This window comes from Melospiza georgiana, chromosome 5 (assembly GCF_028018845.1).
Source record: "Melospiza georgiana isolate bMelGeo1 chromosome 5, bMelGeo1.pri, whole genome shotgun sequence".
NCBI lineage: Eukaryota > Metazoa > Chordata > Aves > Passeriformes > Passerellidae > Melospiza > Melospiza georgiana.
Genome location: NC_080434.1, coordinates 1,390,472 through 1,417,453, shown reverse-complemented (window position 1 = coordinate 1,417,453; position 26,982 = coordinate 1,390,472). Strand labels below are relative to the sequence as shown.

The 26,982-nt window shown below is 37.1% G+C and overlaps 1 protein-coding gene across 1 annotated transcript; it reads right to left on the bottom strand.

The window, feature by feature from the left end:
• Positions 1–465: 465 nt before the first annotated feature.
• Positions 466–25,847, bottom strand: SLC7A2 (solute carrier family 7 member 2). The gene is made up of 13 exons (XM_058024534.1): positions 25,817–25,847; positions 22,290–22,346; positions 15,933–16,323; positions 14,557–14,712; positions 11,492–11,657; positions 11,003–11,139; positions 10,125–10,347; positions 7,534–7,673; positions 3,718–3,820; positions 2,336–2,535; positions 1,891–2,057; positions 1,198–1,306; positions 466–644 (listed from the first exon to the last, which is right to left on the bottom strand). Exons 3-13 carry the CDS (start codon positions 16,306–16,308, stop codon positions 466–468), a joined length of 1,956 nt encoding a protein of 651 aa, XP_057880517.1. The 5' UTR covers positions 16,309–16,323; positions 22,290–22,346; positions 25,817–25,847.
• Positions 25,848–26,982: the final 1,135 nt, after the last annotated feature.

Genomic DNA, 26,982 nt, shown 5'->3' with positions numbered 1-26,982 from the left:
TTCATTTTGCAAATACTTTCCAGGCATGTAAGAATGAAATTTATCTCCCATGAGTTACTTCAACAAAAAGAAGACAATTTAGATTGTTACCAAAACACATAACAAAGATAAGGAAAAGGTATGAAAGGCACTTATGTTCACAGTAGATTGTCAAATATTCAGAACTTCTTGCAGACAGTTCTAAAAGTCTTCATATCTGATGACTGCCAGTGATTTTGGATGACACTTCAAACAATGTCTCCAAATTTTTGCTTGCTAAAGGGTACTTTTTAAAAAAATTTAAATAATTATCTCCATGCTGTCAGTTCTGAAATTATGAAGATGGATTAGCAGCTTGTCCAAAATATCAGTTAGGCCTTCTAGTAAACACTTTCAAGAGGCACATGTTGGCAGAAAACTTCTGAAATTTCAGTCTGCAAGTAAAATGCCAATTGAAGGTTTAAAAGATTTGTGTGTTTGCAGAGTTTAACATTCACTTGTCCTTTCAGGTGGAAGAAATTGATCCCTTTCATTTGCATTTTCAGGGTCATCCACTGGGTTCTTTTCTTGCATCCCACTATTTTCTGAACAAGAATCATCATCTCCATCGCCATGATGACCTTCAACACTGTGTCTGATGCCATAAGCAAAGTAAATGAGGAAGCCTTCCAAAAGGAAAAAAAAAAAGTTCATGGGGTTTTCAGGCAAGTACTGCATTAAAAAGTACATATTTTTCTCTGGCTGAACAGATTTTATTAAAGACTGTTCTTCAGATATCTGAATCGGAGCTCATGTTTCAAGTCTTCCCTGTTTCTACAGGAAACTCCAGTGCATCATTTTTGCATAATTAAATGCTCTAATAAGTTATGGAAAGTATTATCTGTAATTCATGTCTAGATGGAATTAATACCATTTTCTAGATGTAAAAGAGGACAGACTGATATACTGGGAAGAAACCTGTTATAAGCAGGTTTCTACATAATTTTGGCTATACTTACTAGGCTTATTGGAAATCTTCCTATTACCTAAAGACTATATTTGTAATTTTGACTGCATATAGATACTTCTGAAGCATGCTCTTCCTTTTTATCAGAAATATTAGCTGATTTTTATTAAATCACAGAGATTTTTTTCAAATATTTGAAGGAAAAGAATGTTTTAAGATGGGAATCATGAGCTATAGTGTATGAAGTGACTGAAATGAACAGAAGTACATACCAAGTAACATCCAGAAGCTAAATCTCATCCAAGTCTCTCCACTTAATTGTACCATCAAGTAAATATTTACCAGTATACTGAATGATGGCAAAAATGGCAATAGTGGAACCTAAAAGGAAATATTTAATATGTTTGTATTAAACATAATTTTTTTTGCATGTCACATTTCAGGTATGTAACACAAACTAGAGGTACAGTGTAATCAGTAATAAAGAATTGAAATTTTTTTTGGCTTTGTAATGTAGTGAAATTTTTACTGTGTTTAACCAACAGTCTCTATAGATCTTAAACTTTTAAAATACATTATGTTTAATATATATTCTCTAAGGCTATAAAAATCTTTCCAGTTTGTGTGGAACATATACTAGTGAATTTCTGTACTTACAGCTGAAAAATAGTATATCTATCTCTCTTATTCTGAAATGCTCCCCCACCTCCACCACATTCCTTGACCTTCATCACTACACTTCATGATTTCCATTAAATAACTGATCTTAGAACATAAGTGAAAGTGCAAAATGAAAGGATTTATACTGTGTATGAAGTCCAAAGGATTGTAGATTACACAGACAAGTGATTGTACGCTCATCAACTTCTGATGAAGTTGTTTTCCAGCTTTAAGTTCTCTCTCCCACTCCTTAGAATCCATCCAAAGCTGTCATCAGAGAATAACATAGAGAATAAGTTATTCACCATAAAGGCTACTTTCTGCTGGTTCTGAGGCTGCCTTTGGATGAGGAGAATGGTAACTATGAAGGATATCACCAATAAAGCAAGAAGGCCAATACTCCAGGGCTCCAAGTTAGCAATGAAATGAATCCCGTATGTAATGAGGACACTGAAGCCACAAATCAAGCAAGCTGTATGAAAAACAAAATTACAGAAATAGGTCACTTAATCTCTGTGTTGAAGAGGAAGTGACTTTTAAGTAGAGTGATTGCAATGAACTGTTGTTATGAATATGTTTAATTAAATGAAAATGACCACAGATTAGATTGATTCATGAATGATAAAAGCATAGAATGACACATGTATGACTGAAAGAGGGCATGTTATCAGTGGACTTTTAATTCTGTCTTTAATAAAATCCCACTGCAAATGTTAATGCATACATGAGTTTGGACAGCCAAATACTTACCTAAGAGGCCCACTAAGTAGTTAACTATAGTTGCAGTCCGCTCAGTTGGTAAACTGGATGGATTAATCAAAGCCTGAAGACGGAAGTGACTTTCCTCTATCATGTTTATCTGTGACTCACTTACTGCAGATGCTCTTTCAGCTGCAGCCAAAGCTGCTTTTTCTGGAGAGTATTTTGGTTCCTCATATGTGGGTTGGTACCTATGCATAAAACAGAGTAACAACCATAAAGCACACTTCTAAATTTGAAGCAATATGAATCTAGGAAGTTCTGAAGCATTAAATTATTTTCAGCAGACCTTTGGAATTTCCCAAGTTATAACTGCATTGCAACAGCATTACTAGTCAGTGTCATATATAAAAATACTATGGCAATTCACTTTTTGGATTGGTTTGTTTGGAGATTGGGGTGTTTTTTTTGCAGTTTTTTAAGCTACCTGAATGTACCAATAGCTCAGATGAATGAACAGTCCCGTACAGAAAGAAACGACAGGGTCTGGTAGTCAACAGCAAGGAAAGAGTGTAAGGGATCTTGTTTCTGACTTGCTTTCCATACTCTAAGAGGCTTCTAACTGGCACTAACTGAAAACTGGCATCTGCTTTGTTAGCTTTTAAATGTATTTTAAAAACTACTTACCATGAGCTCTTTTTAAATAGAATAGGCTTCTCTTTTAAAGTGTAAATTATTGCACAATGAATTTGAGCTGAATTTAAGCTGTTATACTTTTCAAAGTTAATTATTTAGACTTAAGTAATAAAGGCTGACTTTTTAAAATCAGAAGAGCAATACATAATAAAGTGATCTGTAGCTAGGAATATATAATTCTATAGCTTTACAAATATGACCAATACCAGAGTTTTGCTGAGAAGTATTTATCATCTCACATATAATTGCACTCTCTTCTAGGGCCACCACATCTTAAAACACTTGTCTGGTCATGTATTTCTGATTAGGATAATACAAAGCAACTATTAGAGCTTGTACATCCTGCGAGCCACCTGGAACGTCAACCCCTTTCACATATGGTCTCCAAAATGCAATATGCCTGATGTACAGCGTGGATTGCATTCAAATACAAGTATCAGTCACTGTACTCAGGCTCATATTTAGTACCTTTGGGGCTAATGTTTGGACCAGTACTATTTCTGGAAAATAAAAGGTGTCTTGATTTCACCAGAAGCTTTAACCCGACTCACTGCTATACTTATGTAATATACCATTGTTTACTTAGAGGACTAACACTGCTTGTTAGAAACCATTTATATGCTTACAGCTACTGGCTATCTAACAAAAAACATGTCTTGTAAATATGACTTCTATTGTTTTTATTGACAAACCCAAAAAACCCCCACAGTAGAATACAAAGGATATTTTTATCTCACCTAAGAATGAGGACACAGATTGCCACAAGTGAATAAGCAAGAAGTGTGCCAATAGACATCATGTCCACTAAAGCCTTCAGGTCAAATAGAAATGCCATTACAGCTAAAAAGAAAAGAAATGGAAAACAATTCCAGGAGACTGACATAGAATTGTAGCATCATCTACACTGGGTAAGAAATTTAAGATCATCAAGTCTAAGCATAAGTGCCAAGATTAATATTAAAAATATATTAAGCTAAGATTTTAAAATCTGTCTACAACCTAACTTATTGTTTTACTGCCAGCAATATGAGTGAAATCATGATAATCCTTAAAACCACATCTTTTAAGCTACTGGTATCATTTCAAACCTGATTCCCTACAGCTGGGAATCTCATTCATATAGACAGGCCCTGATGAGTCCTACAGTCATGCTGCATAATCAAATGCTTATGTCAGACTTATTTGGATGTAGGTATTTGCACACATATTGTTGAATTTGGGCCATATTAAAAATACATTTTTCCAGAATGAAGTTCAGATCCTGCAGTAGAGTCTCACCAAAGCTGAAAGGATGGATCCCACTGCCAAACTGAGGAAAAATCCCTGAGATGTAAAATTTCTGCTGAGCTGGTAAAGAGTTCTGTGTGAAGAGGACTTTCAGGAGTTGTCTCAAATAAAACAGTTTTTTTTTTAAGGATTTTTTTAATGGTTATCCTACTAAAAATAGTTTTCACTTCACCTTCAGGAACGACCAGTAACATCTCTCAGGAATTAATAGTTATGACCACTGAACTCAGAGGCAGAAACTTCCATGGCAGTGGAAGTTATTCTAGAAGTCTAATGTTTCTAAAAGCTAATGCCATATTGATTTGGAGATTCTGGAATATTTTTTTTGTCTATGCTGTTTGCACACAGAAGCACATTATTCATAAAGAAATTAGGAGAAGCTATCAGTAAATGAAAGGCTAATTCCAACTGATTTGAAATACATGTGTTCAAAGAGCCTCTTGAAGTATTTGTATTTTATTAATATTTTTGAGATGCAGATTTTTTGAATCATCAGTAATCTCAACATCAACAGAAACTACTGAATGTAGTCTTCATACACTGTGTGTATATGCACACCCAAATTATTCTATATTCAAAATATTTGTATTTAATATTTATGGTATGCATTTGTTAATGTATTTGTAGACAACTGCATGAGTGCACAAACACATGGACACATACTCCTGTTACTTGATCCTAAAAGAGGAAGCAAAATGTGATTTTCTGAAAACAAGACTGATGGATTTCATAACTTTTATATAATCTGGGAGTCCCTTTTTCCAATTAAGACCATCCTTTTCTTTAATGAGAGTGGATGTTCCTAAATCCAAAAAGTAATTTGCAGTGTAGATTTTTGAATACCTCTAAGCTTTTCATGCTCTAAAGAGCAAAGCTGAGGAAGAACAGAACCTACTAAAACCTCATGAACAGTAGCTATATTTAATTTTTAATCCCAGCTTCAAAAGGCTGCTCTGTAGCCTAGATGTTCTTTAACTTTAGAAACAAGGTGAAAAATGCCTGCAAGTTTCCTCTTAGTAATTCTTCTATACCAAGAGAAAAAAAGGCAGAGTATCTCTTTGCCACCTCTCTTAGTTCTACTCCAAGAGACAACAGTAGGTACACTAATGGTGAAACTGGACTGACACCAAAACATTTTGCCATGTGCAGAGTCTGCCATGGTGATTACCACCTGTAAAAAGGTCAGTCATGTGGCAACACGTGACAGCTGCCTCAGCTGTAGTCTTGACTTGATAACTTTAATTAGGCACCTCATCTTAACATTTCTTACAGCTGTAAAATTATTCATGCTACAAATGCATAGCAAAGTCAGATAACATAAGCAGTCACATACATCCACAACTAGTCTGTCAAAACTATTTATGACCACAAATTACCAAATACAGATTAAAAAAAAAAATAGAAGAAGAAATGCTGCTCCAGCAGTAGAGAAAGTTGTTTTTCCAGTGAGCTACTGATGCACCAAATTCCTAAAGATTGTCTAGAAGTCCAATGTGAGCTGCTGCAGAGCTACAGGCAGGGCAGTGTACCTATACCAATCACTACCAGCTGGGTAATAGACTATTCTTTCTTCTCATCATTCCTGTGATTTCAAATAAAGATCTTGATTTCATCCCACAAAGGTGCACTTTCAAATTCTTATAGGAGAATATGTCAATAAGATAAATTCAAATAAAATAAAGTTGAAATAATAAAAGTAATGCTATGCCATCTATTTGTACTCTGACCAAAGAAAGGGAACTGATAATAATGCTTCATGTGGGAACTATCTGGACAATGACTGTGCCTTTCTGCATTATTGTCAAGTATGCAGTTTGAGCAGTTCCAGTCTTGTGGCATCTGAGGATGACTATGACTATAAATAAAAATATTTTTGTCTCATTCCTGAACTTCTTATTTAAGATAAATTTTAGCCAAAGTTGTAAAAGTTCTAAAGGTATGTATCTGATATTTGAATTACTTAAAAAACTTATTTATTTTCCTTTGAGCTAAATACTTCTAAAGCTTCCAGTTTTCCCGGGTGATTAGACATCCCACTAAAATGATGACGAAATTTGGGCAAAGCTGTATGTACCTCTGCAAGAAGTATGAATCTAAGTGAAAGAGTTGTATGTTAAGAATTTACCTTAGGAGTTAGCAATGGCTCCCAAAATACTGTTTTGGTAAAATATATGTAGGCACATATGTGTATACATATATGTGCAGGCACATAAGCTCCCAACACACACATGCCTCTCAACCACAACCTGGTAAGCCTATACAATAATTTTCTTTGGAAGACAATTGAAAAAATCCTTGTAGTTGACAAAAAAGTTGATCCTGCTGCAAATGCAATTTTTTTCTTATACCTCATTTGAAAAAAAAGTGAATTATTTTCCCCCCATTACAGATAGGATAAATATATTAGGTCTACATCAGACATCAGACAAGGAAGCCCTGTCAGTAGAGCATCAGCCTAAAGGACTCAGATTAAGTAACAAGCTTATTCACCATATGGGGGTTAATATTAAAAAAAAAAATTGAATTCTGTGGCATTAAGGCCATCACCACCACCATGATTGGCTTGATCTGGAGTTCTTACACCCGTTGATTACTCAGTAATTTTTTTCCCATTGTACATGCAAGGGAAGTTAACAAGTAGCCCTTTTCAAAAATATGAAGTACCATGCACGTGCATAGAGGGTTTAAATCTCAGTTTGAAGTAAAACGGCCTTTGAGAGCTTACCAGAGATGACCCCTGCTGTCAAGGTGGCAGAAACTGGTGCCTGCCTCTTATTCACTTTGGCAAGAAAACTAAAGAGTAAACCATCACGTGCCATGGCAAACAGAATTCGGGGCAAAGGGAACATAGAGCCGAGAAGACTAGAACAGAAAAATGTATAGTTCAAGTACAGATTATTCAAAGCACAATGCTTTCCTGGTAAACTCAACTACACAAAAAGAAAGTTTGGAGGAGTTAATGGGTTTAGGTATAGTTTTGCTTAGGCTCTGTGTTGCTGCTCTTAGGATTTAGTTTGGTCGACTGATGTTCTTGGTTTTGGGTTACTGTTTATTTTGACCCTAGGCTTTGAAAGCACTTGAATAAACCAACAAGTGAAAATCTGAGGTAGAAAAAATTTTACTGGTAGACTACTTTACCTAGCAACAAGCAGATTTGATCATTTCAGTCCAAAGCAAGTCAAAGCTGCACAACAGCGGTTTATTTCCATATATTCAATGTGTTTAGCAGTGCACCTTTCTTTACAAGGATCAGCTCTTAGTCTCACCTGCTACTGCACCAGACGATAGAGTAGCAACTAGTGGGGTCTTCGTTTTGGAATTGATTTGAGCTAGACATTTGAAAAGCAACCCATCCTTCGCCATAGCATAGATTACACGTGGTATTGGGAAAATGGATCCAAGAAGACTGAGTAAAAAGCAAACACATGCAACATGGCAAACACAATTCATGCAGAGTTGTATTCATGGATAAGATAAAAAATGTTAATTAATGGCATGTATAGAAACAAAATGTATGGTTGTAAGACAAAACCAGGAAGCCCCATAGCCCAAGGTATTACAGATCAGACACAAATAGGTTTTTTTAACTGCAAAGTTGATTTATTATTATATTAATTTAGGTGATAAAATTGCTTCATCAGACAGAATCCAGATTAGCAAGATAACTCTCTTCCCATCACCATAGTTCTGGGGTATTAATGGACCAGGAACATGTTCCAGATCACACTAACTATGCAATTAAGCTTTAGTATTCCTGGAGAAAGTCTGTCAGTCAGCAGCAGCAAATAAATAAGCATAAGCAGCATCCCTTACACTCTATATTTCCACGTAAGCCTGCTGATTAAAGTAATTCAAAGTGAGCACCATACAAGAGTACTTGGGCAGATTAATTCTTTTGATTAAAGCACCTCTAGGCAAGCTGCATTAAGACTTTCTTTTGGAAGAAGTAAAGCTAATTAATTTAGATGTTATTAGAACACATAAAGCTTTTAAACTATTGATAACTTGAAGCTCTTAAACATACTTCTTAAATTAGGTGGTTTCTTTCCCTCAAAGAGAAATACTTTTAATTAAGAAAAAAAAAGGCAAAATCATAGCCAGTATAACCTCTGCAGCAAGCACACAAGTTTTTGACCAGGTGAAGGGTTTGCTTTCTTACTTTAGAGAAGCAACTATATCACTTAAAGAAGGCACAGCTCTTACATGCCATAGGTGCTAGGTACATCCAGTAATCCTTGTGGGACATAAGTATTAAGGGTGGGCAGGAGAGAAGTTTTATTGCAAATGAACTGATTTTGATGTATAACTGTACCTTCCACAAAGAAGGTACATTCCAAAAAATTCCAGAAGCTTTTTGTTGTTTCAGCTTTGTAAGGTTCATTTATCCTACCCTTCTTTATGTACATTTGCATACATAATGGCAGTATTAACAAACATCTTTACCTGGCAAACAAGTTCATGACATAGCACAGTAACAGGAAACCAAAAGTAATTCATCCCAATGTCTTTTCTTCATTGTACCCCTAAACTGAGGAGCATGAAATAGTTTCTTTTGTTTTGTTCTAGACTAACATCAGTCAACAGATTGAAAGATTAATCTCTCCACAGGAGTACATATAATTCTTCAGAATACATTGGAAAAAGAGACTGACAGTTCAAATTTCTAAAAATTTCTTACCATCTCAGTTCACTTTGTTTTCCAGTATTAATTTCTTTATTCTGGTTTTTTGTATATAACTTCTACTATTTATCAATGTAAAGAAAAAAAAAAAACAATGAAACCCTCCAACCTGAGGGGACCATGACAAATATATAGAAAATAACAAAAATAATCCCAGGATGAACTGTGTAACTGTGACATTCCTCAGTCAGTCCTACATTTCTTTTAGTGTCCTTCTGGAACTACTTCATGTTTCTTATTCTCTCCTACATCTAAATGTTCCTTTTCCTTAAACCAATGCCCACAGTCAACAAACTCATATTCAGGCTAATGCCTGCAGGGTTATGTTGGAGTGCTGTTACTGTTGGTGCTTCCACAGGGAACTTGTTTTCCTTTGTGGAAAGGCAGCCAGTGCTCTTACCATTGAACGTCATGGAAATTACTCCTTTCCTACATAAATTACTATAAAAGATTGGCATCAGCATTTTTCTATCCCTAAATTCAAGTATCAAGCAATTTTCTATTTTATTAAAGTGTTTGTATCATATTAAAATTGGGATCTATTATATTTGAACACATACTAATATATATTGTGCCTTCCCTGATATTTTTAATCAAAATAATATGTTAAGGTACATTCACAATGGGGATTAAATTATAATATTTTCACAGCTATAGTCTACATCTCAAATACCCACACAGAAACCACAGGAAGGGATGATGTCAGAAGACAGACTGGCTGCTGGAGGAAAACAGAGACAGGCAATGAAGATGAGGAGTGGAGCTAGTTAATCATGTCTTCAATTTTGCCTGCAAATACACAGAGCCCATAAAGTTGCTGAGTCACTGGGAATGGACAGCAAAAAAAGGAAAAATGGGGGAGATTTACTTTGTCAGTTAATAAAGATAACTTGCAGGTCATATGTTTGAAAATACTTATACATTAAAAAAAAATAGGTGTAATAAGCTTCTACCAAAGAGGTAGAGTTCAATAACAGTACAGTTTAGAAAAAAAGGAGCCCAAATTAACACAGCTACTGTCAACTAGACCTGCTTAAGTTTAATACTTGCTTATAATACTTATTGTTAATTCTTTGCATGGACTGAGCCTTCAAAGTGAACACACGAACATACATACAAATGTAACATATTATTAATCAGCTTCTCCCAACAGAATTAGTATTTCAATGTCTTTACCTTGTAGACAAAGCACAGAGGGATCCCACTGCTACAACGTATTTAGCAGGACCCCATCCAACATATTCAAATGCTACTGGCAGAGGACTTTTCTCATCTAGGAGATAGTATGGCATCATAAGTGTCAGTGCAGCTGAAACCAAGCAATAGGCCATGAAGCAGACGAGTAGGGACACCACAATTCCTATGGGTATGGCTTTCTGAGGATTCCTGACCTCTTCTCCTGAAAAAAGGAAAAGAAAATGCCCCACCAAAAATTTGTATTATTTTTCCCCTTCAGCTTTTAGAGACAACATCAAAGACAAATCATTTGTTAATCTAAGTCATGGGAATCAGATCTGTAATAGAAGTTTTAAAAACCTGAGTAAAATAAACTGAGACATACAGAACTGAACTCAGTATTTTGTTGTCAGAAATAGCGTTAAAATAGTGGTAAATTAAAGGCCATAAAATACATTTTATATGCAGAGTATTCCAAGCCCATAATTTTTAGTTATTTACCTACACTTTCAATGTAGTCAATATACTCATTCCCTATCACTCATTGGGAAAGACACCTTTTATCAGAGAACTGTAAAAGTGAGCAGGTGATTAACATTATTTGAGCAGAAAAATATACTAAGCACTTTTCAGACTTAGAAAGCAGCAATCATTTCTTTAGAACAGGAATGAAATAAAATGAAGCTCCTCCTTCTTACCAGAAAGACAGCCACGTTCAGGAAAGAACTTAGACTCAATCTACATTGACTGAAAGAGCTTTGGAAGAAAGCAAAGTAAGAAGAGTAGACTGAGTATTATATTTTTTGTGGTTCTTTGGTTGGTTTTTTTTGCAAAAATATCCCGTTAAACATATATACACACACATATAAATACTATACCAGTTGTTGCAATGCAGTCAAATCCAACAAAAGCATAAAAACAGGTTGCAGCACCAGCCAATGTTCCTGTGAAACCATAAGGCATAAAGCCACCACTCCCATATATACTTGTCACATTTTCATAGGATGAGCGGTTCCTATAAAGGACAAAAATACAGCAGAAAGATAATTTTTCCCCCCCTCGTTATTGGTAGGATAAATACATGCACCCTCCTACCCTAAAACTCTAAAAAAAAAGTTTAAATGTTCTCACCATAACAGAGGTCTGCTTTACAAAACTGCATGAGATGACATTTTTATGTCCAAGCTTGTAAGAAAGAGAAGAATAACAGCAAGAGGAAGAATGTCTGAATCAAGTAACTATCATCTTACTTACTTTGAAGTTTGTGATAAAACATATTCAAACACTAATAGTGTTTATTATAATAAAGCATGTGTAAGACGAAACTGCTTGGAATATGAGAAAGTAAATAGATTTTTAAAAATTACTCTGTTACTGCAGTAAAGTTTCTGAGATATTCTTCACTTTTCTTCCAGTTGTCAACTTCACCTTTCACAAAACCAGAAATAATAACGAAGACCAAGACCAAGATGTTAATAGCAGTGAAAATTCTATTCACCCATGCAGACTCTTTTACTCCAAAAGACAAAAGACCTGTAAAATAAAAATATTTTGTAGATGTGAATGGCCCATTAACTAATAAAATGGCATTTAAAGAAGGGATACATGTGAAAGTAGTGTGTGCATGTGTGTGTGCGTGTATATGTATATGCAAGTACTGTGAATAATACTAAAAAAAATCACCCACCAGACTTTAAAAAAAGCATTATCACAAACTTGCTAGACTCTTTAACAGCATGGAAATAGGCAAATATATTGGAAACCACAAAAGAGAAAGCTTCTTCTTTAAGTATTTAAAAGTATTTTTAGCAATGGGTACTTTTAACTTCTCATAGATGCCAATCCATATCTCTCATGTTTTATGCCATGGAGTAAAAGTAGCTACAAGAATACTATACTTTGTAAAAATAGATTGGTAGAATATATTCCTTTCAGAAGAATTATCTGTTAGATTAAGAAAAGAAGCAGAATTATTAAATTAACAATATGACTGATTGACTCTACATTTTTCAGGGCACACCCATCAGAGTGTGCTTCCTAGTTCATTAATAGCAGCTTTAAAAGAATCGCACACCTCATGTTTGTAACACTGATGCACAGAGTTTCTAGGAAAGAGTCAGATACAACATACACATAGCTTTAGATTACAGAGTAGGACATTTAAACAATCTGAAAGTTATTCCATCAGGATTCTACTTTATCATTAGATTTCAAACAATTTTAAGTGCTAGAGTGTTAGCAATTTAATGGAAAAGGCAGTAAGCAGATCAGGAAAAATTAAATACAATTGGAAAGTTTCCACAGATCCTTTGCACTCTAAGCATTTCCACTAATATCACATACATACTTTCCCTCATTATTTAGAGATTAAGTCTGAAAATTTTAAGCCTCTCAAAGTAATGTCTAAAAGGTTTCTGACTCCTTTAATGAGATATTTGCTATCTTATCAGAACACAGAAATTATGAGCTGCTCAGGTTTTCTTCATCAATGACATTTTTATTGAAATAGATGTATGCTTTCCTCAGCTCAGTTTTTCCCAAAAAGGCAGTGTCTCAATCAGCCTAATGCAGTGTGAATCATAGTTTGTGCATTTTTATAGTCCTTGCATTATCAAAAAAGCCAAACCAAAATAAAACAAAAAAACCCAAACTCTACACAAAAAATAAACCCAAAACCCTCCAAAATTAAACAAATAAAACCAAAAAACCACACAAAAAACCCGAACAAAACCAAAAAAACCCAAACCCCAGAGATTTCTGTGTACTCTTCCTCATGCTTAGCACATAACCTTTCCTGTAAAACATCACCTGCTACTCCTATGACTCAGCTTTACACAGCTCACAATCCAATTACTGTATCATGCTCAGCCTACACAGTCCTGAGCCATCCCCACTTCCCTCCTTTCAGCAGCGGGGAATTCCACCCAGTTCAGTCACTGAGGGTTTGGCTTCTGATCACAGACACCTGGAGCGGCAATTTGCAGCAAAAATAGGAAAGGAACGAAGAAAGAATGATGGTAGGGATGAAAAGACAGGATGCAAATGAAAACTCAGTAGCAGTGATGAACACCAGGGGAAACATTTCCCCTTTTTTCAAGAACATCTAATTCTTATGTTCTGAAGCAGCAATGGCAATGGAGAAAACATGAAAGATGTCAGCATCTAAACTAGGACTGTATAGTTTGGTATGTGAGTTTCAGTGCTCTGCTTTTCAGGGTGTTAATTTTTGTCTCTTTTATTTGGAAGAGGTAGAACTGAAAGGTCTGCTCCAGTTGTACTCCACATTCATTCCCAACCCTCCTGAGGACACAAGGGTCTGAACTGGTCCTACAGGCAATTCTTAGCCACAAATGTGGCAGGATGCTGGACTAAACCAAGTCAACTCCCAGATCTTCCTAAGTATAGGAAGCTATTCTTTTATGTACAGAGACCTAATAAATCTTCACATGCACTGGTCATTCATTCTAGCAGCAGGTAGAACAGAAATGTTTCCCTGTGTCAGAAAATCCCACTCAGAACAAGAGAACAGGTTTTATACGTATAACTTATTTTCACTTTCCAGAGAAGAAAAGCTTCTGCTTTGGCTTAATCCAAAGAGAGACTGAACATGACAAGTATATGAGATATGGGTAAGACCTCTACTGAATACTGAAGTGCTTCTAGTATTGCCTGAAAACAAACTGCACACTTTACAATACACTTCCTGCTTCCTTCACTCCCAGAGCCAGTAGGAACATTTCTGTATGGTAAATAATTGCTAAACACAAACATGGAAATAAGTTGCAGTATTTTTGAGCTTTCTGATCCCTCAAATAGGAGGTAGCTAGTGTCAGGGTTTGTGATTTAAAAGCATGATACATGAGTAAAGACAAAAATAGCACTTAGAAGAGTAGACAGGAGAGGTTTACTCAGGTTTCAAACTGGTCTGTTGGTCCATATAAGTACCTCGGGGTGCCCTTTAGGTCAACAAACTCTAGGATAAACAACTGGACACTTAAAAAGGGCAACTTTATTTTATACCAAAAAAGTGAACAATTTAGGTTGAAAAACCCCCTTACCAATGCTCACTACATGCACGATATATAATTTAAGGAGACCACATCACCAAACTACAGAGCTTAACCTCCAGGCCACTCCAGAGGCATTTACTGGTGACAGAGCCATGAAAACACTGAGAACTCTGTAATTTTCCTGTTACCATAAACCTCTAGAATGGGTTTCATTGAAAAAAGTACGAACAAGTGATTAGTTCATACCTCAGTTTCAAGAGAAGAGAATTTGGTTATATACATGTAATTCACAGAGCCATTGTGCCAGTACAAAATGTGGCACTGAACTTCCTTAAGGTATTTCTGGTGCAAAACCCTACAATTTAGCACTTTTAACTGTAAAATATCACAACCACCATAAATTAAGCCATATATTTTCTTACCTGATAAAAGTAATATAAGGAGTACAGCAAAGAAGTCAGGATACTCTGCTAGCCCAGAGTAATTCATTTTGAAGTAGGCACTGAAGAAATGACCAATCCGTTTTCCAAGAAGTTCATCAAAGGTGCCACTCCAGGCTCTTGCTACACTTGATGTACCTTCATAAAACATATGCATGTTTAGGCTTTTTCAGTGGGATACAGCTACTTCTACTGAAAAGGAAACAAAACTAAGTCTGTTGCTACTTGTATTTTAAAAAGCAGAGCCTGTGATGTTTGTTTTGCTGAAGAATTTGAATGTTTAAGAATTTTGCTTGTTAAATGGTAAAAAGTTTTCCTAGAACCAAAATATACAAAATTTTTTTTGCCTTGTTTATTCCCAAATATTGATAAAATGACAGAAATTATTTCTTTGTCATTTATGCCTGATCCTGGATGAAGCTTATTTCAAGCTATTTCTAATTTCCATGACATATGTTAAATAATAAAAAGTAACATAAGAAAGCACTTTAAGAAAGAACATAAAGGAAAGCTTGCCCACCTGTAAGTAAAGCAAAAACAATTAACTAGTAAGACATACAGCACTAGAGTCTGTATTTTAAATTAAACACTCCTGTGGCAAAGAGTGCACGGCCAAATACAATCTTATTTGTATAACTCTCCTCTCAGGAAATACATTTTAATACAATACTGGGGAACATCAGTTTTGTTATGATTTGAACAACCATCCTGTAGGTACACATCTAAAGCTAGTTCATACACAATATAATGGAACTTCAGAACACATTTCTCCAGAAGAAATAATTCTGAAATCCAAAAATGTTATCTCTGCTGAAGCACTGAAATAGATGTTTGACTATCTGCCACATAAGTATTTATTTTATTCAACTCTCGTCAACTTTGTGTTTTATGGGATTACCTGATAGGACAGCAATTAATTAGCACAATGTAGCAAGTTAGTACATTAACATCATGAATTTCCTGTAAGATACTATAGTGGAGTCCCTGTAAATGTCCTTGCTGTATATACTTAAAAAAAAAGTTTATTTGTTTTACTGAAATTATTTTTGCTGACCAAAGATGGCAAATAAATCTTGTTTATTCTTGTGCATCATCACAGCATTGTCTGACACAATCTTCATACAAAGTATGTGCTTCATACGTCACACTGTTACAAAAATATCTTGCAAAAAACCTGCCTGCAATGGTGGTGCACAGAAGAAAATAACCTGATCAAATATTTTGGTTATTTCATCTCAACAAGACTAAAAAGAAAGAGCAGCTAAGTGTAGAGACTGAAAAGAAAAAGAGCCCCAAGTCTGTATCTTTTATCTGCTGTCTCAGAAGCCCCTGGGAGCGGTGTTTGCTGTTTAGCTTACCTATGATGTAGGATAAAACGAGGTTCCAGCCAGTGATAAAGGCCCACAGTTCACCTACTGTAACGTAAGTGTACAAATACGCAGAACCAGTCTTGGGGACACGAGCGCCGAACTCGGCGTAGCAGAGACCTGCCATCACAGACGCAACGGCAGCAATGAGGAAAGAAACAATGATGCTAGGTCCAGAATCAGATTTGGCCACTTCTCCAGCAAGCACATAAACACCAGCACCAAGGGTGCTCCCTACTCCCAGGGCTATCAGGTCCAGCGTTGATAAGCATCGGCACAGCTTGGTGTCCTCGAGACTCTCACCACCGATGTTCTTCTTGCGCACCAGACACCGAATGAAGGACAGAGCCGTTCCACAGGGCAACATGGTGGATGTAGAGCTCTGAAATAAGGGAAATTATTCCAGAATGCAAAAGGTAGTGCAGACTCTGGTGAAAGACAGTGGGAAAAAGTATTTGCATGAAGAACATTAATCACATCTACTAACTAATATATTCACACTGTTTTGTGACATTAGATAAGATGGCAGGTGCTTTTTCCCCCGAAAACAAATTAGGGATACACTTTTCCTAATTTTATATGTAACACTTATGTCCCCTGGGAAAGAGATCCATTATTCTTAGGTTTATTACATTGCTGTAAAAAAGAACAAATTGTTTATAATTACCTGCTAATGGCCACTCCTAAAACAGACACAGACTATTATCTCATATATCATAGAGCCTTTTGTGATAAGGATCAACAACATAAATAAGGGGTTTGAGGATCTAAAACTAAGACTATAAACAGTGAAAGTTTAAAACACATTATTCTGAGAGCACCAATTCAATATCCTTTTGTCTTCAAATACATAGCTTTTGCCTTTAGAACTGCCTCAGTAAGAACTGCTTGAAAGCAGATTAAAATAGTGTTTCTACTCTCTCACATACCAGCACAGTTTCTCAGATCTAATTATCCTTACAAGAAATCTTCCACACCTCTGCCTAATAATCATCTAACAAAACCTGATGGGCTAACCATTCATCCCATGCCAGCTGCAGTTGTTCAATATTCTCAGTGCCCGTCACAGTGGGGGATGTGATCAGCTCTAGCACACAAGCTGGAATTCTGTGACCAACCCGGTCCTGGAGGCCAGCAGGTGGGCAGTGCCTCTCTGGCTTGTGACATGGGTGCCTGCTAGGAGCAGCAGTAATCCAGCTTCCCAACTAAAACAAATGGCCACTGAGGGTCCAAAGCATTTGCTTGGGAGGGATGCCATGGGCATCCCATAGAAAATAATATTTTAAAGAGGCAATACTAATGTACAAGTTCTATCTTCATGTATTTGTTTGAATTGTATCATTGATGGCTAAGAGTTTGGTATGACCATCTGTCATCTTCCCAAACCAAAGTTTGTCTTTGCAAATCATACCATAAATATCTATACTCTGCTCTTGATTTGTTATGTGGAACCCTCCTGGGAACTGAAAATCTATTTAATTTAGACAAATATATTCTGCTGGTTTATTTCTTCCTGGTCTGTATCAGTTTCCTAGAACACTAAAGGGCATTTTTACTCACACTAGCTCAATCCACTAACAGCGAGGACTCAGTATGAAGATGGATAGCTCAATTAACAGTGCTTGATCCTAAAACAGAGAGTCAGAAGCAGAGAGTACCAGGAACTCTGCCATCTCTATATAAGATTGCTTGGGGAAAAAAAAAATCACCAGAGAAGAGAAAGAACATTTTCACCCTATATATGTAATAGCTCCCCAAGAACACTCAAACGTGCCACTTCTGCCTTCAAAGAGCACCCTTAAGAAAAAAGGTCTCGATTCCCTTTTAAGAAAAGGGAATTTGACAAAGGGTAGTGAATGGAATTGAATAGCTGTGGATAGTGATGCTTAATCCCCTTAGAAAAGTGATAGGTGGCCCAGGACAGTGGGAGGAGGCAGACAGGCAAGTTTCCAAAGCTCTGCTGCAATTAGGCAGTCCTTTCAGCACACCAGAGACAAGAATCTGCCCATGGTACGCAGACTCACCCACTATGAAAACCTCACCAGTTACAGAACTCCAATGATATTCATGTCAGCCTACATCCACATCTTCTAAAGGAATTAGCATTGAACTGTTCAGGCAAAATTCCCTGCTGTGTCTCCCGAGCTCTTCAGGGAGAGCAGCCTCTCTTTTGGCCTGAGGCTGAGGCACTTCTCTCCTACATGGCCAGGTTTACTTTTCCTGGGCTGTACTTGGACAAATATTTTGAGGCCCCTTTTTTTCCCTCTACAGTTCTGAAGCTGTAGCAAACACTTAGGATGTTATATTAATATGCTTACTAGTCTGCAGCCCATGTGAGAGGCAGCAACGCTCTTGTGACTACATGCCCTTCGCCTTAGCAATTTCAATGTTGCAGAAACACAGCATTTTTTAAGGAATTACTTCTCCCTCCCCACCAGATAATATTTAATTTCATAAGTCATTAACATGAAAAAATACTCTGGCAGATCTTGTTCTCAGACTACTAAGGAATTTGTTGTTATTCAAATGGCATTTCAGCTTGTTTTGCTTCTCTGCCTTTGGGACAAGAAGTCCCGAAAACTGTACAGCCATTTACTGCAGTGGCCAGTAAGTGATATTATATAATGGTTATCTCTGCTATTATATGCTAATACCTCTGGATATTATGCTTTTCTCTGCTGAGAAGGAATCTCTATGGCAAAATAGGAGGAGTTTTTCTGCTTCTGATTTCTCCTTCCTGGGGAGAGGAAGGAGGCTAGTTCTAGCTAGTCACAAGCCAATAAAGACACTTCTTCTGACAGAAACCCAGCCTTTCTTCTTCAGCCTTTAGAAACTGGAGCACAAACAAAGACAAAGTTCAGTATACAAACTTGGTGTCAGTAGAGGAAAAAATAACACCTTGTGCATGGCAAACTTCTCTAAGTATATCCATCCTAACATGGACTTGACAAACACATCCTTTTACAATAACCAGTGGAATCCAGCGCATCTTCCAGTTTCCTACACTTAGTATGCCTAAATTCATAGCAAAAAATGCCTGAACCCTGCTTCACAACTTCTGTTGCTGTGTGCCAAGTCCAGCACTGTACCTCAGGCATGGCCCCCTTTCAGATTTGGCTGAGACATTTCAAGACTTCATACTTGATAAGACAGCGCAGCAGGAAGAACTAATGAATATCTTACAAAGATATTTGGCTTCACACAGGACCAAATGACATAACTACAAGGTGACAAGTGTCCTCAGAAATAACTGACAAGTGTAATGTTTTTCTGAGGTGTCTCTTGTAAAGCAGATCATTTAATGCATTACCCCTGCAAGAGAACAGCCTGGGCAATGGCTCACTGCTGATGTGTGCTCACAAGCAGTTTATCAGAACACTGAGGCAGAGACATCTCATGCTAAAATACAAACCTACAGGAGCAAAGAAGGTAACAGCTGGGTGTGCCTTTTGGTGGCAGCATTGTCCTAGACAAGCTTATACTGACTGCCACCACACACTCTTCTTATATGGGGTCTTATTCCTGCAGACCTACAGATCTTTCTGAGTCGGACAAATAGCAGTTTTCTTCTCTGCTGATCTTTATGGCAGAGAGAAAAATGAAGTAGGGTAAATTAGCATATTAAAAATTATCTCTCCTACTTTTTGACTAGCAGGTTTCAGTATTTTCCTATCTGCTCCTTTATTCTTCCTCCTTTCCCTGCTGCAGCCCCACTGTGCCTCATCCTAGCACACGACTGTGGGCTCTGCTTCATCTTGGCCTCCACTGCTGTGAGCTCTGCCAGCGCTGGCTGGGCCTCTGCTAAATGTGCTGCACATTCAGAGCACTGGCTCTGCTCTGAGCCTTCCTGGGAAGGCATATGTGACTGCTTGGGAAAGGGGGTTTTGATAACTTCACTGGGTAATCAGTCAAGGAGGAAGTGAGTGCTTCTGAGGCATCTCTTGCGCACCTGTCCTACATTTCCTGGAGCAGAGCTGGATACCTGCCTGCCTTTGAACAGCAATGTTAGGCACGTAGGCTGCAAGGACCACCAGTCAGGGTGGGCTGTGCTGTTCATGCAGTTTAAACAGAAAAAATATTGAATCCTTACCTTATAGAAAGTTTAAAAATAGGCAATGAGTGAGAAGAAACCACAAAGGAAAATCCCTTGAACTCACCAACAGTATGCAGTTATTTCTAATTAAAGTGTGGAGACAGCCTGATTAGTGTCTCATGCAATCCAGACTGTGCTAGGCTCCTCTTTGAAGTCTGCTTTACAGAGAGCGCAGCGCCACAAGCACAGCAAGTTTCGCTTTGTTTCACCTCACAAAGCTGTGAAGTCTGTTCCTGATGCTGGCACGCTCCTGCTGCTGCACACAGCCGAGCTGGCAGCTCTCTGGCTCCCGTCTGCTGGCTCACCAGCTCCTGAAGGCTCTTTGGACCAAGTTTTAATTTAGCTACAGGTTAGGCTGTAAACACCGAATACACCTCCAACAGCCCTTCAAAAAAGGCAAGGCTCAGTTCAACTGCCTTAGCCTTGAGGACCAATGACCGGCCTTTATGGAAACTCCTCCTTCCTTGAAGGAATTCCTAGAGAGAACTGCTCAGCTATCCACACTACTGGTTAGTGTGACCCCTTCAATCACCCTCAGCAAAGATACAGCAAGGAGGAGAGTAGGACATAATTTAGACAGGAAAGGAACTCGATAGATTTATCGAACAGGGAGAGGATAAAATAAAACAAAACTTTCTTATGTCTAGTGGACATCCATAGTATTTGTCAGAGTACCTGAATAAATAAGCAGGTATTTCTCCAAACCCTTTTGCTCTTTATTGTCTTGGTTATTTTTTTCTCTACAGCATCTGCTGATAAAATCATCTTAATTTCAGCCTCTCCTGGTCAATTGTAAACCAGGTAATTTTAATGCTTGTCTGCTACACATCTGAATTCCAGTCCAAGAAGATAAGTTCGGCCTTACAATTCATATCAGCTCTTTGTTCAGGTGGATGATCAGGAACATTTAATCATCATCTGTTGTCAGCCCTCTTCTGTCAGGAAATATTTGGTGTCAAAAAACGTGTAACTAAAAACACAAGGGACAAAATCTCTACCTGAAAAGATTGTATTAATATTTAAACCTGCTTTGACTGCTCCAAAGTCATACAAAATTTAACATTTCTGCAAAGTATTTTTCATGTTAAAAAAAATCCAATCTAACCTCCTATTCCACACAAAAATTAAAAAATATGTGGATATTGGAGCAAAAAAAAGGTAACTTCCATCATGTGCCAATAATTTTATTTCCATTAAAATAAAATTTTAATTTAATTGTCTCATACATGGTTTAAGTTAGTACACATTAAACCCCAGCTACATATGGGAAAATCCAAAGTTTTGCTGCAGTTGCCATTCAACTTTTCCCATAGATTTTTCCATTAAAATTTTTAATAAAAAACAAAAAAAATCGCATATGGAAAGCTAATGTTATAAAGCAATACGAAACCTCCGAAAGTTTTAGTACTGTTGAGATTTATGTTTTTGAAGCCAAAATAAAATAAAGATATTTTACTCAAAACTATTCTGTTGAGCTAGTATTATATAATATATTACTAATTTTAGATGCAGTAGTTAAACATGTTAAACAGCATACTAATTAATGATAAAATACTCCAATAAGTTTGTAACATATAGAAATTAGGAAAATATAAATATATACTGGTTAATACAGATAAATTTTGCGTATTTTTTCAGTCTCATTTTTCCTAAAGAACCTGTAAAAGTTTATGCATTTTTTCCTATTAAGTACATGTAGCATTATTCAAAATTGCAGTACTACATTTATTAGGTCTTGTGCAATACTAGATGCAAGCAAGGTCTTGTGAAATAACGCAAGTAAAATAACACAGAGATGAAGCAAAACTAGGTATAATCTATGACTTGTGTGTGTACACACATGCACAGGCAATACATTATGTTACTGCAAGTGTCCTGAAAATTTATGTGGTGCTCAAGACTTTGATAAAACTCCTAACAGCTTGAAATATTTAAAGTATCATATTTCAATAATAAACCATAAAATTGGAAAGCAGCACCTGTAACAGAAGTATAAGATGCATGAAAGGTAAAAAGCAAGTTTTATCATTCAAAAAGCAGAAACACCTTCTGGCAGACTGGGAAGGAAAATATAACTGCATCTTCTATATATTAACACAGAGTTTTTACCAAAGACAGAATAATGCTGTAATGTAAACAAACTGCATACCACAGCTCTTGCTACTCAAACAGCACATATGTTAAAGGCAAGGTTTTCTAAGATAACCTAGGCTGCTTTCAGGTTACTTCTTTCAGCAGTAAACGTCATTACTAACCTGATTCAGAGAGCTTCTGCTGGGCAAACTTCTGCTCCTCTTAGTCCCGAACTCCTGCTGTCATAAACAGAAGAGTAATGACTTGAAGTGATTTTATTAAAAGACTTGCTTTGAAAGCCAGCTGCGGACGGTGTGGGAGCCCTGAGCCCTGAGGGGTGGGGAGGCTTGGCTGCCCAGGTGATTGGAGGGCTGCAAGCTGGCCAGCTATTTGCCCAGCCAAGAGGCAGGGAGGGAAGGAGGGAATCTCACTGGCGTTCGGATAAATCCTGTCCACTCGTCATGTTTTCAGTGCACAAAACCCAACTAGAATGGCATTCCCTGCATTTAAAATGCCCATGTCAGGGAAACTAGTCACACATCCTGAAGGAAATGCATGGGGAAATCCCACTATGACACCCTTCCATTGCCCTTGTGAAAAGCAAACTGGTTTTGAAGCATATTGAAGGATGATTTGCAATGTTTTGAGACCTGAGTAAATTTTAGAAGAATATATGTAATTTTGAAAGTATTGCTGTGGCTACAAGGAACACAGAAGGCAGTATATTTACAGGGATGGGTTAGAGCCCATTCTGTTGAACTGGGGTAGATGTACCATAGATGATCTTCTCCTTTATATGGCTGGAAATTAAAAATGCTGAAGACTGGACTTAGAACAAGTCAAACATTCCTGTGACACAACCAATAAATAAATCTGAATTTCTTAAAAATTAGCTTCCACAATAAACCAAACCCCAATATATAATTTACAGCTCTATTTTTATTACTTCCAATGGCAGACAACCCCAATCTAAACATTGTAGTAGTATTTCCAGCCAGTATTGTTCACATCATATTGTTTCCTTCTAAACACTCATGTTTCAATCACTTCATTTTTGTTCAGCTAACATAACATAAACCTTGCAGAGAAAAGTGCTATGCTTCTCATCATTAAAAGGTCTTTCCTAGGAAAATAGGTAGAAAAACACATTGTGTAGCAGCCAGCTGCAACTTTCTCTCAGCTTTTACTTTTCCCTTAGTGTAAGTCTGCCAATGCTCCAGAAGCAGAGCATTTTTTGCTTCATGAATAGCCCTACTTCCTGCAGCGACACACAAGGGAAGAATACAAGCTTTCCTCAACTCCAAAATCCAAGGAGAAATGCATCCAAGAAGGTTTGCTTCACAAGGATGGGCTGTGTTTCAAGACCAGGAGTCCAACTTATGTTACCCAAGCCAATTATCTTCTGACAGGCAAAAACAAATTAAGAGAAAAGGTCTTTTTTGCTGAAGGTCTGCTGATGACCATGCTAATGCTTCTCCTCATGTTGGCCTCATCCTTGTTAAAGATGAACTTTATCTCTTTCACAGCTAATACACAGTCAGAAGATAGAACAAGAAGTTATGCTACAGATTAGGTTTCTTGTGCAGAAATGCATGACAATCACTTTTAAGGAACATTACTCTGACCTGTGACAATATCTAGGCAATATCCTTTTTTTATCAAACTAGCTCTCTCTAACAAGTCCTTGAATGACTCAGGAATTACTCAGATGGTTCTTGAATGTCTCCAGTGAAGAAGACTCTGAATCTCTCTGAGCAATCTCTGACAATGCTCTAGTGACCTGCACAGTAAAGAACTTCTTCCTCATATTTAGCTAGAACTTCCTGTGCATCAGTTTTTGCCCTTTGCCTCCTATCTCTTATCTTTGCCTCTTATATTTTTGCCTTTTGCTGCTTATCTCCTATCTGTGATAACAATTCATCCCTGGTAGCACCACTACACTTATGGATCATTACAATGACAGGACTGGGCTGCTTTGGTTTATCTAACTTTCTAAAACTTAATCCTGAGAACAGCAGCACACAGAAGGGAAAGGCACTCAAACCTAAGCGCCTCCTGACTCGCAGTCAAGAGGCAGAGAGAACTCTGGCTGTGAAATAAAGTGGTTTACTTTATTTCTGGTTTACTTTTTTTTCCCTCTTTCTGAAATAAAGTGGTTTGCTTTATTTCTGGTTTACTTTTTTTATCTGTGCCACCTCGACCCTGAGCACTGGGGGTAGATCAGTACATCCCCATTACGCAGTGTTTGGACCAAAGGTCCCATGGACAGACACTCAGGCATAGTTTTGGGTGTGTTTTCAGTAACACATGCTTAAAACTATCATGTTGCCACCCGGGAAAGGTCATTTTTGTAGATTCAGCTGAGAGCTGTATCCGTGTGGCTGAGGGTGTGTGACAAAGCAGCACGAGAGAGATGTTCATAAAGGGCTGGGTCTAGTGGGGGATCAGTGAAGGATGCTCAGCAGACGTGCTGCTCTTTGGGCAAGACTGAGCAGACAGTGCTGTCTGGAGGCAGCTTCCTGTGTAGCATACCCAGCTTCTCTATCACAGGACATTGCTGTTTCTCTCCAGGAAAGAGCTGTGGTAGATCCACTTTGTGGCTCCAAGCTTCCTTCCAGTTACAAATCCAGCTGTGTTTGGACCAACAACATTAAGTTCTGACTTTTCTGCTCAGAAACTACATCCCTTGGATGAATCTAAACAGCCTCATCCAAGAGGTCTCTGCTTTACATACCCCAAGGACTTTTGTAGCACATTCTTGGCATTAAAAAGTTGATCAGGAGTTCTCTTCTTGCCAGGAAGCAGTTGGCCACATTAGAGGGAATTATCTGAAGGACAAAACTATTTTTTTTTATTTTCCTATGAAAGTCTCCTTTTAAGACTTTCCCTTAGAGTATATTTTTATACAGTTACACAGAAATTCACACTTGGGGGATTTTAATTTTACAAAAAAACCCCAAACAAATATTTTTGAAAGTCTTGCGCAAACTGAAACAGAGTTCTCAGATGCCCAAGTGACAGAGTGATTAAAAGCTGCTCTGTTGTTGATTCTGACTCGTCTCACAGGCACAGCCTCACAGCTAGGGGCCGTGGAGTTTTACATAACCAGAAGTGCTAACTGTGCACACGCACATCCATGTGCTTGCCCATGCCACTCGCCAAAGTTAAACATGAACAAAAGTGCTTGCAGGCCCAGGCCTCAGTGAACCATGGCAATCTCTCCACTTTGCAACCAACTGTAACAAACTCAACTTTTGTCATGCACAATGAAAAAGAAACACAACATGTTTTGTACACTTTGTGCAGCTCTGATGGGTTATGAGAAGATGTACTGGTATGCATAAGAGGATTCATCAAGTAGCCAGAAAGAATCTTTTCAAGATAAAGTAATTACATTTTAGTGGTTCTGACTTGTGGTTCTGAAAATAAAAATTCAGTGCAATCTGTGTGCTAATCTACACAAGATGATCATAAACGTTCAAGAGAGAAAAAATGTTCATAAAGCTCAACAGTAGTGTAGGCTGTCTCTATAACATTATGACAGGATCATTTCTAAAGAGAATAAATTACAATTCAACACTTTTTAAAGGACTTCCTATTTATTAAAATAAAAATATTTTTATTTTAGATTGCTTCTCATGGTTTAAGCAGATTACTGAAACTAGTTCCTACAAAATATTGTATAGATTAAAATAAAATTATCACTTACCAAGTCCCTCAACTTTTCTTTAATAATTCTTTTTTCAGTTTTTACTTAGGAAAATACATCAAATCCTGAATTTCTGTAAAAGAAATTTATAAAAAAGAAAACACATACTAGTAGACTAATCCAGGCAGGAAGAATAAACCTGAAATCATACATCATTTCATATGCAGCAGGAAGAAGGGCTACATTAGCACAAATTGCAGTTATTTTTTAATCCAGGAATGAGTAATTTAACCTAATATTAAGCATGTCCCGAACAGCTACTAGCTGCCATTTACTGAATTCCAAATATTCCCAGGGGTCTAAAGGAAATTTTTGTAGTGTTGACTCACAGTGCTGTCCCTTAAGTCTAAAATCAGATTTTTTGAGAAGGAAAGTATCTATTTAAAGCCATACTTTCTATAAAAAAAATCCCCACACCCTTTTTTGACCTTGAATGCAGGATAAATATAGATAGGAAATTTAGATTTAAAAGTTTGTAATATATACAAAGAAAAACCAAGAAAATCAAATTTAGAACTAAGACTTGATCTGTAATTGAAAATAAACTATGATGCCATGTCTTGCCAAAACTGAAATGATTTTGTTTGCATCTCCCGGGACACCTGGGCAAGGTGTGTCAGATGCAGCTCCACATTGCAGCTTGGGCAGGAGCAGGAGAAGGCACCCCCAGCCAGCTGAAGCATGAGGACACTTCTCCCTCAGAGGCACGAGGTTACAAAGGGGCTTTCAACAAGAGCAAGGACAAAGATCTAACAGAAAACAAACTATTAAGGCACGGTTGATTTTTTGCAGTGTAAGCTATTGGGTAACATCTTACTCTGCTTTTTTTTTTTACAAGCCTATTAGAAATTACAACATATTGGACTGAAGCAAACGTTAAAAGAAAAAGAAGTATTCAGTTTCTGACAACATCCATGTTTGAGCCAAACGTGGGATTGCACATCTAAAGGCCACTTAGGTTGGTAACCAGGCACATTTCATAGAAATCATCCCAGCCTATGGAAATTCAACTGACATTTAAAAGTAGTACTTAATGTCAAAAAAGACAAAATAGCAAACTTTTTTACCCAAATAATGAGGCTCTGGCTTATTAATTATTAAAAGTTGTATTATCATGTAGAGATAATTTTTCACTTGTTTTGAATGTGCTTCATTTGTGCTTTTCA

Bases quoted from the DNA above. Each gene is read 5' to 3' on its own strand.
- SLC7A2 (XM_058024534.1), bottom strand. From the start codon at position 16,308: ATGTTGCCCTGTGGAACGGCTCTGTCCTTCATTCGGTGTCTGGTGCGC. The intron at 14,713-15,932 runs GTAAGCTAAACA...TGTTTTATGAAG, and splicing joins CGTTTTATCCTACATCATAG to GTACATCAAGTGTAGCAAGA. The intron at 2,536-3,717 runs GTGAGATAAAAA...TTTTATGCATAG, and splicing joins ATCTGTGTCCTCATTCTTAG to GTACCAACCCACATATGAGG.